The following is a 13,247-nucleotide window of genomic DNA, read 5'->3' as shown; positions in this document are numbered from 1 at the left end:
GTCTATGGGCGTTTTCCCGTTACCAAAAACTTTCGGAAACTCCCATGGAAAGGTTCATCGAGTGAAGAATGTGTTCCATTTGGCACAAGCTCCATTCGTTATGCTTTTGTCACCAATATTCATGATGGTAGCACAGATATCGCCTGGAACGGCCGGTGATTCCTTGTGAAAACTCGTAAATGGAACATGCTTTTTCACCGGAAATTTTCCAACAGGAAACAGGATTACCTTTTTAAAATTCCAATTATTCCCGGGAACTTTCTAATGGAACGCCCGGAAAACGTGTGTTCCATTAACATCCCAACCGGAATTTCCGGTATTTCGTCACGGCAGTAAATGGAGAGCGCCTCATATTACATTTAAGAGGCCCCCTCAGGGCTTCAGGAGGTTTACGTACGTCTCTAGTCTGAATGTCAAAACCTCTTGTTTCGCGTATTGAGGAGGAATCCATTTCGCTGTTGGTATATTGCTATTGTATTTTCGCTTTTCTCTGTCGCTGTCGCAGTTCCAACCCATCTTTGTGTCGCTTGTCACCACTTCTGCTCCATTATATTGTCGCTGTTCAAAGGCTATGTCGATTTTCGGAATTTACCCTAACTGGGTTCCCGCCCTAACAGGACCTTTCCCAGGGACAAACAAAAATGACCGTATCATAAAAACGTCAAATCACTTAATTGTGTCAATCAAGTTACATGTAGACCTAGATGTTGGAAATGTTGGGTACATCGTATCACTCTTCGTAATTTTGGTGCCCGTATCATAAACAGTTTTATAGTTCATGTTCGGCCGTTATCTTTAGAAAAGGAAGCGCTTTTGAAGCGAAATTTTATTTGTCTTTAAAAACGTGAGTGAAAGCGAGCGATGTGGAAAGAAGGATTTGATTAGTATGTACTGAGGCGCTCTCTTTTTGTAAACATTTTTGGTCTTCTTAAACAAATAAGCGAATAATTTTGAAACCGCTCGATGGATTTTATTAAAAATTTCAGATTCTCGAGATTAACCTCTTTTTGTATGACCGTTAAGTTTCAAGATTATTGATATCTTGTAAGACAGTAAAATACGAAGGGCTGCGGCGACCTCAAAGGTTTGACGCGTTTCAGGCAGGGCCTCCTTTTCAAGAAGACAAAAGGAGGCTCTGATCGCAGGGTGGAGTCCTCATGATACGAGAGATGATTTTTTTGTTACCATGTTAACTCCTTTCAAAGTTTGGGCGGCCCATCTTCTGTCTCTGGTACAGTCGACTCTGTCTTAAAGGAATTTTCTATAAGAAGGGTATCTAGTGAAACGGACATCTACAGTTGGTCCTTTCCTTTCTCTGATCCCTTTATTTGACTGTTTATAAGACGGACACTCAGTGCACGCCACAAATGTGTCCCTCTTAGAAAACGTTGACTGCATGCCTGATGCTCCTGCTAGTGTTAATCGTGTTTTGCTGTTGTTGTTGTTGTTGTTTTCTTTGTACTACATTTTTGAACCTGCATGGTTAGGAGAAGCTTCTATACGTGAATGATAATACGTTGTTTAATGACCAGCTAGGAGAATGCATTTTTAAATCTGACCAGACTTATTGTCTCGACTAGCAGCTTATACCTCTGATTCGATAATTAACCTTTTAGATCTGGATAGGTATAAACCACTTAGCAAATAATGAGGAAATGCCTTTTCAGTGTCTCGGAGTATCGTCTTATAAGGAAGTAAATGTGTTGAGATACTGATCAACCACCCTTATAAAAAAAAGTTGCTCGAAAAGATAAATTCAGCCCACCTAAATAACGTAAGCCGGCCATCTCTTCACTCTCGCTTTTCGCTCTAACAGGTTATCGTTATCGTGATGGGACTTCACATTTTGTTTTCACTTTAATAAGTGTTAGACACTTAGGCGACCTGAAAACAGCATAAGAGAGCTTTAGCAGTGTTGTCATCAGTCAAATATTTTCTCTGGTCGCGCATAGAACTTGCATACAACATACATGGCCTAAAATAAATGATCAATAAGACCATTTTAATGTGAAAAACAACTGTTTGAGTTCGTTTTCTAATTTTCAGGTCTCCTCTGCTAATTCTTGGGAGCGTGATTCCTTCAGTCTAAAGACTGCTTAATCGTCGATTAAGCGGTATTAAGATGTACCTCGGTCAAAATAGCTGTAGAATGAAAAGATCTTGTCAAATTAAGTCTAACCGGGAAAATAAAATGATTTACTCCTGAGTTTTACTTTTTTACTACATGTGTGGCTAGATTCTCCGAATATCGTGTACATGTTGGATTGAAAAGTCTGAAACTGGATTTCCAATGTATGCAAGATTAGCTGTGAGATGTTAACGCCTACATATGTTTTAATTTAAAGCCTGACAGTGTGAGGTTTATTCACTTGACATGCGGAAGTTGGAATGCAGGGTTTCACTAAGTGGGATAGCCTGCGTAGCAGGTGTTAAAAGGCGAAAGGGAACCAGGAAGTCTGGCGCGCGAGGATGTTTAAAACGGGATCCTTTCCCCCTCTTTTCCCATTTTTCCCCCTCCTCGCGCGCCCCTTCGCACTTTCACGCAGCCAGTTTCCGCGTTCTCCTTTCCCTTTTAAAGTTGCCACGCAGGCTACACGTAGCGGATTAAGCCCCTCTATTGTGAAGTGGTTTCTAAAAGGTTGCGGTTGTGTACATTAGCTTGCACCTCACACAGACTGCAAGCAAATGTGACGACATGAAGAAAATATAATATCGAGGGTCACCCTTTGGAAAGTGTTAATGTGAAGATTTAGGATTGTTTACTGCTGGTGACTTCTCATGGAACCAACAAGTTGATAACTAATAACTGCTTAGGCTGATGGGGTTTTAGGGTTGGTTCAAAGGACCTGCAGGGAGTTAAACGACATTGATACTATGAAAACACTTTACCGTAGTCTTGTGAGACCTTAATTTATTAGAATATTCATGGGAAACTTGGAAGCCTCATGCTAAACGTAACATTGATAAATTAGAAGCTGTACAGCGAAGAGCCACCAGATGGATTACCAAGTCTGATGATGATTATGATACTATACTATCTAAGTTAAAACTGTTGTCATTATTTAATAGGAGGTTCATTTGAGATGTTACGTAATTGATGGACATTATGATATAGGCATCAAACAAGCTCATATTTTGTAAGGACAGAAACACAGGTTATAACTTGTAATGGGGAAAAATGACACACAGGACCTTGATTATAGCCATTGATTTATTATGTGTTCTAAAATTGGTTAAAGATATCAACAAGCGGAATAAAAACTGCTGCCACTGCTCCATTGAGCACGGTGAATAAACATTTAAAAAAGGATTAACTTCTGTACTTCTTACTTTGGCTTGCACCCAAAAATGCGAGAACTTTTGTCTTCAATCTGGATTTTGTGTGTGGGTTTGTTTATTGTGCTCTCTGATTTCGCAAAAGAAAATTGTCGGTTTCGGTTAGATTCTTCTAATTTCGTGTGGGAGAAAAGTCTGACAGAGGGACGGCAAACGGCAAATTCAAGTTGAGAATTTCTCAAAAACAGACAGAAAACAGAAAACAGAAGGTGAGCGGATAAAAACAGCTCACAACAATTCTAATTAATGTAATGGATAGAAAATTGCATGAAACTACCAACATTTGTGTAGATATAATGAACAGTAAACGACAGGTAAAGGGGAAACTTAGTCACGTGTTACAAATTCGCGTTTGCCGTTTGACGTAAACGTTATGTTTAACCTCTCTTAAAACTTACTAGTGGATTTTAGGGAGCACTAACATCCCGGAATATCCGATACTCGCAAAGGCGGTTTTAGCTTTGACTGAGAAGACGTTATCGCTTATTTTGCTAACTTATTTTGTTAAGTTTGACTGCAGTGCTTGCAGTTCACTCATTTGATATGCGGAAGTTCAAAGTAGAATGCCATGGAATGTAGGATCAGGGGGTTTATTCTAAGTAAGCCTTTCTACTTTTAAGTGCACATGGTTTCAAAAAGGTTTCGGTTGTGTACATTGGCTTACACCTGATACAGACTGCACGCAAATATGACGTATCCCTTTAAGAACACAAAAAAAACCCTGAACTAATGTTAGCTGCTTCTACTTAATGACTGTTTTAGATCTCCTTCTATAACGTCGGAAAATCAGATGCACGTTTCTTACTATGGACTATAGGCTTACCCTTTACTGAATGTTTCAAAGCCGCAGAAAGAATACTTCCTGAATGTTCCATGAAAGGGATTGCGTGCGGCAAGCGGACGTTTTCTAAACATAATCCATGAATACTTACCACGGATCATCACCAAAAACCCTTAACATTTATTTGGCTTTCGGAAAGAAGTGACAGTTTTCTAAAAGAATTATCATCACTGAATCATTTAACAAGTTAAACCACGAAACAACGAGTGCGTTCGCAATGATAGCATTAAATGACCAAGAAAAGAGTTGAGGGTTTATCTAATAACAGTTTCCAGGATCCACTGGGTTTCTTCCTTTCAGGAAACGTAGTGCATGTGTGGGTGGTGATAAAGTCTTTTGAGACTCATTCCGTGGAATACCGCACGCATATAGAAAGGATAAAATTAGCTTCCCTTTGCCAAGAGGGTCATATCTCAAGTTTGACCGGCTAAACTGCTCCTATGCACGGTAAACAACTAGAGTTTTGGCAACAAACTTTAGATAAACGTTGCTCTTACAAATACCTACGATTACTGTTAATTGTAGGAATATTTTTAAGCTGCTTTAGAAGGAGTTGTCCTTAAAATATTTTGATAAACTATTTCCACTGACACGGCCGTCTCTCGCACTGCACTCTGGGACCAAAGCGACACTTCTTTTGCTGAGCTCCTGAAAGCGTGCCTTTGTGTCTTAAATTTACATAGTATATGAAATCAATAAAAATTAGGCAAAGTGCCGGACAGCGTGATTCTAACAGCGTGCCCAGAGCTCCATAAGACAGTCGGTTTTCATTAGTTTGAATCTAGTGATAAAATACTTGGCAGAAGTAGCTGTTCGCGAGTCCTTTTTGAGTCCTTTTTACTGATTTGCATCATATTGCACTTTCACTACCCAATCAGCTTGTTTTTACTTGTTAAGAGGATTTGGTATACATGGCTGATTTGTCAAATATGAGCCGAGGAAACGTTTTTACCGCTATAAAACAACCAATCCAGATGTCGACAGGCCATTACATCTATAGGTTTAGCAGCCAGATGGACCTCAAAAAATTTGCACTTTTTGTCTTTTTCCTAAACCTGGGGATTTTCCCTCTAACTGTAAAAGGTATGCCAGTCTCTTCTTTTCATCGTAGGACGTTGCAATCAGCATTTGTACGTTCTTATACCTAACAAAAGGAAAATATTACCTCTTTTCTTGTAACATAGTTGAAAATTGTTAAAATTTCATCTCCTCAAAAGCAATTCATCTCGATCGAAGACTTTCTATTTTGTTCTTTATTTTTTAAGGAACATTGCATGGACATATTTAGACCTCATATAAAGACAGAAGGTCTGACAGCTAAAATTTTTGAGTTTCTTAGTTCTTCTGATTTACAACTTTGGGGAACATAACAAGCCCCTCCTTCTCGTTTAAGGGACTAACTCAGTGCTCGAGCTTGCGACTAGAGTACTAAGGTCAAAGTCTCTGATCGATGCATTTTTCCATCTCATTTAATGTGCCAGTTTCTATACATCTCACGATCTCGAGAAAATGATTATATTACAAAGTTTTGGATGGACTAATTTGTTTGTTGTAACTCGGTTCTCCAAAATAGTACAGTCTATTCCCGTCAGCGGGCTACCACTTGGATTGACGCAAAACGAAACAAAATTTTAAGCACAGACAGGTGATTGATTCTTGATACGATATTTCATATCCGCAGAAGACCTACAGTTTGAAGATTTCAGATCTAGAACATAAGATTTTGACAGTGGGGTGAGATCTCTGAAAATAAACCTGCCCCTTACACCCCACACCCACATTCTGATGCAACGCGAAAGTCTTAATCCATTTCAAACTTTCGAAGGCCATAGTTCTGGCAGTTCATCAACCCTCCTTTTACAGAAAACCTCAAACGAGTTATTATTCTTTAATTTTCCTATTTTCGAATCAGTCATTTCGGCACTTCTACCGATGTTCAGATTTCCTAATCTCTGCAGCTCGGGTTTAATCCAATCAGAGATAACTGTCATTTGCGGGCTACCCTTTTGGTGCAAGGAACCGAGCTTACTCGACACATTGCGTGTGCGCGCGTAGCAAAACGATAATTTGTTTAATCTAGATATTTAGATTTGCTCTCAACAAGTGGAGTAACTGAGCATGAACAAAAAAGGAGCTAGGGGAGATAAAATTGGACTTAAAACAAATCTAAAGAGAGTTATTATAGTAGCTATTCTCCGAGTTTGCCATTTGGACCGCCGCGATCTTTATCAAATATTGTCCAAATCAAGAGTGAAACATTGAAATATGATGATAAAGACTTTCAAAATGGCGAGAGAAGTGTTCATCGAAGAGACAGATAAAAATTTCGAATTTATCACGAAATACTGTTCCGATTTCTTGGATTTGGAGATTTTAAGGTCCCTCTTGTCATAGAAAACTAGACTTAAGTACTTTTTTGGAATGAAACGTCCACTGGTGTAAGAAATTTTAAAGATTCCTTTCTATCGTTGAACAAATTTTACGGGCAATCATACGGACCGGTCACACTTTTGAGGGCCAGTGCACAGCAAGATTGAGGAATTTAGACACAGCAATAGGAGGTTCATCAAAGGATCTATTATACTTTACCTTGTGCGTATTTTCAGCTGTTCAGAGCTAATGGAACCCCATATCAATCCTTTCAAAGTTCGCTTAGCTGTATTGTTGAAAGAGGAAGCTACATGACAGATATTTGTGAGAGACCGTGAGCGTTGAATCTTGTTGCTTTAACATATTTTCATACTGTACTGGGCATACACCTGTAATTCTGTAATTAAATCCCGAAAACCAATAAAAGGTTTCGTTTAATTATTTTTTGGGGCCAAACCCAGTGGAGATTTTAGGGTAATAATATTGATAATTAAGACGATGTACAAAAGGCAGGTCTAAATTTCGCCAGTGGATCACTGGTGGGTGTTAGGTGTAAACTAGTACAGTCTTCTGGTGTACTGTGTGTTGTTTGTCATGATGTCAACTAACATTGAAAAAAATTCAGCTGTTTGAGAGGAGAGGGGACATAAGTTGAGAGCTTGTGGTTTTTTCTGGCCGTAAGCTTGGCCAGTACGCAGATCAACAACTCTTGAAATTCCTTTTCCAAAGTAATAATCCGGTCTTAAACTTAAAATATATATTGATCCAATTGCATGACCAGCAGGGTCCGCAGTAAGAATAAAGAAAAACAGGCGAAAAGGAAAAACCAAGACTAAACAGAAATAAAATAATAAAAACGGTACAAACAAACAGAAAACAGCGTCGCCGGGAGTCGAACCCGGTTTATCTGCACGTGCAAGCAACTCCTTGACCACTGCCGAATGACGCACATGTTTTCGAAACCATTTTTTAGTCTAACATAGACGCTGTTTCAAGCTGGTGGGGCTGTATTTATCATGAATTCAAATATACATTAATTTTGAGGAAAATTATCTTAAGCGCGTATTTCGAAGCTATTTCGCATTATTTCGGGTTCAACGCCGGCCGACCCGATGTAGATAATCGATCGAACTAGCTTTACTGAGTTTAGAGGAGAATTAGGAGATGAACAGAGGCCCACACTCGAAAGGATTGATATGAAGTGAGGCCCGTTTAATTAGCAAAAGAATAGATGAAATATTAATATGTCAGGAGTCGATTACTGATATGTGTGATCTGTGAATGGAACCTCCTATTCTGGAGACTAGACCTTGCCTATTTTAGAGAAAAAAAAGATTTAAGTCTTGATGACTTTGCCGGTCCCATGAAAAAGACGATCCCGCAACACGGCCCGCAAAACAAATTAACAAAATTATACAATTACGGACACAAAATATCAAAACGGTTTACACAAGCAGGTTATAGCAACACCAAAGCTCACACACATTCGATCAAATTAGCGATATAGCCATATCTGATAGCTTCTTAGCTTTTCCTCGACCTCGCTCGTCCTAATAACTGTCGTATCCGTTGCTAATTTGCACAAGCGACCCAAGGCTCTTGCCCGTTAATATGTGACGTCATACTGGCAGGCAGAGTGGGTCAAGAAACTTTGGAATAAAACAATAGAGTTACCTCCCCTTCCCCCTTGATGTTGAGTAATTGAAATGAAAAATATCTGTATATATAAACTTCTTCTTCCTAAATTTTCTTCACATAACGACAAGGCAAAGATTTTACACCTCGCCTGGAAATGAAAAGTGAAAAAATGCCAGGCTACGTTTTTTAAGCGCATATTTCTTTTCCCTATGACGCCAAAGTAGAGTCGCTTATTACCCTCTAGACTTGAACCGTAGGCTAAGTTACGTTTTTACAGCGCTATTTAAATGAAAAGAAAAGTCACAATGTCCTTGCAAAAGAACAGCTTTTGGTGATATTTAGCTATATTTCTTTTAAACTGAACTTCACTAAATGAAGAATAATTAATTTTCTGTCCTCACATTTTAATAACACAAGAAAGTTGCTTATCTCTCCTCGCCTTTCAAATAAACACAGACACACCCCTGGCCGCTCTTCATTTCTTTTCAAGCAACACTCCGTCTCTTTCCATCCCATACCTACACTACACTGAGACATTTTTTTCTATTTTACAGGCATTTCCTATCAAGTTGGAAAACTGAACGCATCAGAGACACGTCAAGGATGGAATTGCAACAGTGGATGTGAGGCGCCACAACATTGTACACTGCCACGCTGCACTAACGTGATATTTGCGCAAACGTTTAGCGGATCTGGAACAGTAAGTAAACCCTAAGCAATTAAAAATTACCGTATTTCTTCAAATAATAGCCTCGAGCGATTATTCGAGGGAGGCGATTATTTCAAATATTGGTCACTGGCAGTCGATCCCTAAATATTTTATTTTGTTACCCGTTAAATAAAAATAAAGAAATAATCACATCAAAATATACTAAACATGGGCTTTATAAGTTTTCAAAAAATGGTTCCTTGTCAGGAGCAATCCTGTTCCTTGGTTATTTTTCAATTTCAATATCCTTGGCGTTAGAGCTTGAATCGTCACTGATCAGTTTTGCTGGATGAGATTCAACTTCAGCTTTGTTTGTTTTTTAACTCGACAGGGAGGTGGTAAAGAAAGAGAAGATAGCGAGAAGGGTGGGGGTTAGGGGCGATTATTTGAGGGAGGCGATTAATCGAGGGACGGCTATTTTTCGAGGATAAACAGTAGTCTAATCTTAAGGGTTGGTGGCAACTTTCATGTGTTAGCAGAACACAATAAGCTTCTCTAGAAACTAATGTGTTTAACAAATTTTGATTTGCCAGCATAGTGGCCTTTGTAACGTTATGACCTCAGACAATTTAGTACGCATAGGTGTGCTCAAGTGCTCCCTGATCCCTAGGATGAGAGTGTTTTCAAACAAAACAAAACAAGACAAAATAAAAAAGCCAGAGAATTCTGACAATAAAAATAGGCTAGAGGATCTTTAAACCTTGGAATAGGGTCGGGAATGGAGGGTTGAATTAGATCCTCTTTTTCTTCAGATTTAGTGTGAGGAGTGCACGCGGGCACGAGCATTAAAACCACCAGACGCGCGCGAGAAACGAGGGCGGTAGTCTCGCCCCTTCAGTCACGCGCGTGGTCATTCGCGTTTCTCGCGCGTTTCGATCGACTCGACCAAGATTCAGATTTTAAGATAAACTTACAATACTCGTCTAGGTTTCAAATTATTTCAAAGAAAACATTTGATGTGAGAGAATAAGAGTATTATTCATTGCAAGGAATCATTGGGGTGTTCGAACTGATTCCGGACCGATCGGAGAGGTCGTGGCTTCACTGACTTGGCTTGCAAGATTTTTGATAGAGGCAAACTTGAAAATTAGTTGAGATCGTACAAAACAGGAATGGTACTACCTATTAGCTTCTACAGGACAATAATCAAAGAACCAGTCATCATAACAAGAACAAAAAGTAGTTCAAATTAATTAATTTTCCTTGTTTGTTTTTTTGTGTTGTTTCGTGTTGACTTCACGCATCTGGTGCTTTCTTAGCTTGTTGTCGTGCCTGCAATGTTTTAATTTTATCCAGATAATCAGTGCATGTGTAATGTATATAGCGAACTACATCATTTACAGTTGAAGTTTGTCTTCTTTCTTTGATTTTTGTGGATAAACATTTGGAGAATCCAATAATAATAAATTTTTCCATATTTGGTGAATTTCAGAAACAAAGCGATTAATAACTACCTTGCGCTTGTGATCTTTAATTCTATCCCCGCAAATGCGGCAAAGTGAGGCGAGATGCATGTTGGACATGAATATCCATGAGACTAATAAAGTTGTTTTGGCCTTGAAAAGAAAAAAGGCAAAGGCTCGAACTAATGCGAAAATAAGTAATAACACGGCTCTGCCATGTCTGCGTGAAACCTGGGAGTGGAACACGTTCGAGTTTTGGACCGTTGGAATTCAAAAATCGTCTACCAAAATTCTAGGAGGGTCTGGATAGGGGGGTAAAAATGTCAGTTGTCAGTTAAATGGTCATTAATAATTAACTATGAAACTTATTTGTGATGCGAAATTTGGCTTAACAGACACATAGAATGTAAATTAAACATTAAATTCGAAAACTGATGCCATGGTACCTTAGTTTTTATCAGCTTTGCTATTGTAAGCATTTCAAGTGACCCTCCTTTTCTCAAGTCTTGTGTTACTTTTCTCCACTCGAACGTTTTTGCTGGCCAGAGTGCAACATTGTCAACCATTAAGCCAATCAAAATTATACCTTCAGAATATTTTATACGCATTATGCTTGAGTCTTGCGTCTGTGGACTAAAGACATCAATCTCACGCATCAAGGACAATTTCTCACATCTAAATCTCAAATCCGGACAAATTGTTCTGAACACATGATGACTTTGTGTCCTTTTTTGTGTTCTAACGAAATCATATCAAAGCACGCTAAAAGTGTCGTCTTTTAAGTAGCTTCGAAAGTGCTCAAACGTCAGGTCTTCTGTAGCATCTGCGGACATTTAACTTTCGGCAACGTTCGGAAGTCTTCTGTAATTCGTCGGAAATCTTTGGAAGTCGCCGGGACGTTTCGCGAAATCTTGGTTATGACAAGGTGAAAATCTCACGTATTTGACTCAGAAAAAGCTGGCAGGTATAATATTGGGACGTAGATCGTAAGAAGACCAAGAAAACCGTCTCTGAATCATCTCAGTAAAACCCTGCAATTGCCTTTGTAATGCCCTCATTCTGAGCAGCCATCGTATGCTGGTGCGTTCTCAGAGAAACGTAAATTTGAAATCATAGGTCATTTGCAGATGGTACATGACACACATGAGATTTTAAGCGTCTTGCTGCTAAGATTACCCCTAAAAACGCACATTTGATCACATTATACGATGAAAAGAGTGGAACAATGCTATTTAAGGCCTTAAAAACGGGTTTTGTAGAAAATAAAGGACAATCAAGTCCTTTGTCAGTTGACAGTAAGGCAAGGCAAATGTCAGTAGTCAGTTAAATTTTCGGCTATTTGTGAGTTGTCAGCCGTCAGTTAACTCCATCCAGACCCTCTTCTAGGTTGTCTACTATACCCACATTCAACGTGATAAATGTTAATGGATATGACAATTGAGGAAAAATATCTGGAACTTCGTAAAAATCTGTAATTTGAAAAAAAATAATAGATACTTGTTCACCTACCTTGAAAACCGACCAAATTCTCGCCTACATCGTGTTGTTTAAAAGAAGAAATAAGGCACAAAATGTGCTGAATATTTCACGAGACACTTCCAATATGGCTTTCGATACGCTTTCCACTTGAAAAAATTGTGTATGCCTCATGAAAAGTCTTACAAATATGCCAGAGAGTCTCGAAACGGTGACTGTGGTCGTTTAGGTAATCTATCCGCCATTTTTCTCGAGAACAATAGCTCCATGACGTCACAACTGCCCTTAAATTTAGGGATATTCCGTACTGATCAAGGTAGAAGAAAAAAGAGAGACTGCTCGTAATCTAGGGTTGAATTGTCGCCTGCAAATTTTCATTGATGCTTATCTTTTCAGGTTCGAGTTTTTGTGTCATTAAGCCACGAAGATCAGTCTTCAGTTGTTCATTCGCCTTCTGCTGTGTGGGCAGAGTCCATAAGTACAGCTGGATTTCAGTTATGCTCGCGTGCAACAGGTTCTACAAATGACACTGGAATTATCAACTGGGTAGCGTTTCAGGACAAACCTATGTTAACGCATGGAAGCGTTACATTTAGTGGAATATGGACAACAGAAACCAAGTGTGAGAAGGTGGCCTTTTCTCAGGTTAGATAACAATAATTGATAACAAGTGTATAATTTTGTTATCAAGGTGTAAAACGTAATTAAATAGTAGAAACAAATGAAATAGTATCAGAAATTATAGTTCTAAAACAAATGATCTCTAGTTCAATATCCGGAATTTGTTCTTATTGGAACAGGCCCGATTATAATCCGGCCTGGGAAAGTGCATTGCTAAAAGTCTTGTTAAGCTACCTCTCGGGCTTAGATTCAAACTTTTCCTTCTATCGCCTTTAGACAAGCCATTTTCACGTTTTACTTTAGAACATAGTTAATTGAGTGGAATGGTTATGAAACCCGTCAGACTCCTTTGTTCTATGTTTTTGTGGACCAGAAAGTGCACAACGTTCAAAAGCATTCCTGTCATTTGGATTGTTTTGACCAATAAAAACGTTGCATTAATATACCGTAAAATTCCGAAAATAAGCCCCTCCATGTATAAGCCCCTCCAAATATAAGCCCCCCAAACCGGTAACGCAAAAAACCCTCCGTTAAATCGCCCCTCCAAATATAAGCCCCCGGGGGCTTGTACTTGGAAAATTGCCGTCAAATACAAAGTAAAACAAAGCAAAAACGGCAAATTTACTTTAAACTATAAGGCTAGTCCAATCGATTTTGAAACGCAAATTTCCCTCCGTAGGTAAGCCCCTCCGAATATAAGCCCCTCCAAAAATAAGCCCCTCAAAAAGGGCCTTTGAAAAATATAAGCCCCGGGGCTTATTTTCGGAATTTTACGGTATTCTGTAACAATTTCCCAACAGAAAACAAAGGATTGTGCGCTTTCAGGGTGCTTCCAACATAAACTGCAGCACTG

General features: G+C 39.0%; 1 protein-coding gene across 1 annotated transcript in view; it reads left to right on the top strand.

Moving 5' to 3' along the window:
* The first annotated feature begins 8,743 nt into the window (after positions 1-8,743).
* The window catches only part of LOC140953759 (uncharacterized), a 28,513-nt gene continuing 24,009 nt past the window's right edge, over positions 8,744-13,247 (top strand). Inside the window, exons 1-2 of the mRNA XM_073403152.1 lie at positions 8,744-8,885; positions 12,170-12,418. Coding sequence (XP_073259253.1) covers positions 12,341-12,418 — 78 coding nt within the window. The 5' untranslated portion in view covers positions 8,744-8,885; positions 12,170-12,340. The remainder of the gene's footprint in view (positions 8,886-12,169; positions 12,419-13,247) is intronic.

Source organism: Porites lutea, chromosome 1, assembly GCF_958299795.1.
Source record: "Porites lutea chromosome 1, jaPorLute2.1, whole genome shotgun sequence".
Taxonomy (NCBI): domain Eukaryota; kingdom Metazoa; phylum Cnidaria; class Anthozoa; order Scleractinia; family Poritidae; genus Porites; species Porites lutea.
Note: the sequence above shows the minus strand (reverse complement) of the source record. Positions and strands in the feature narration are given on the sequence as shown.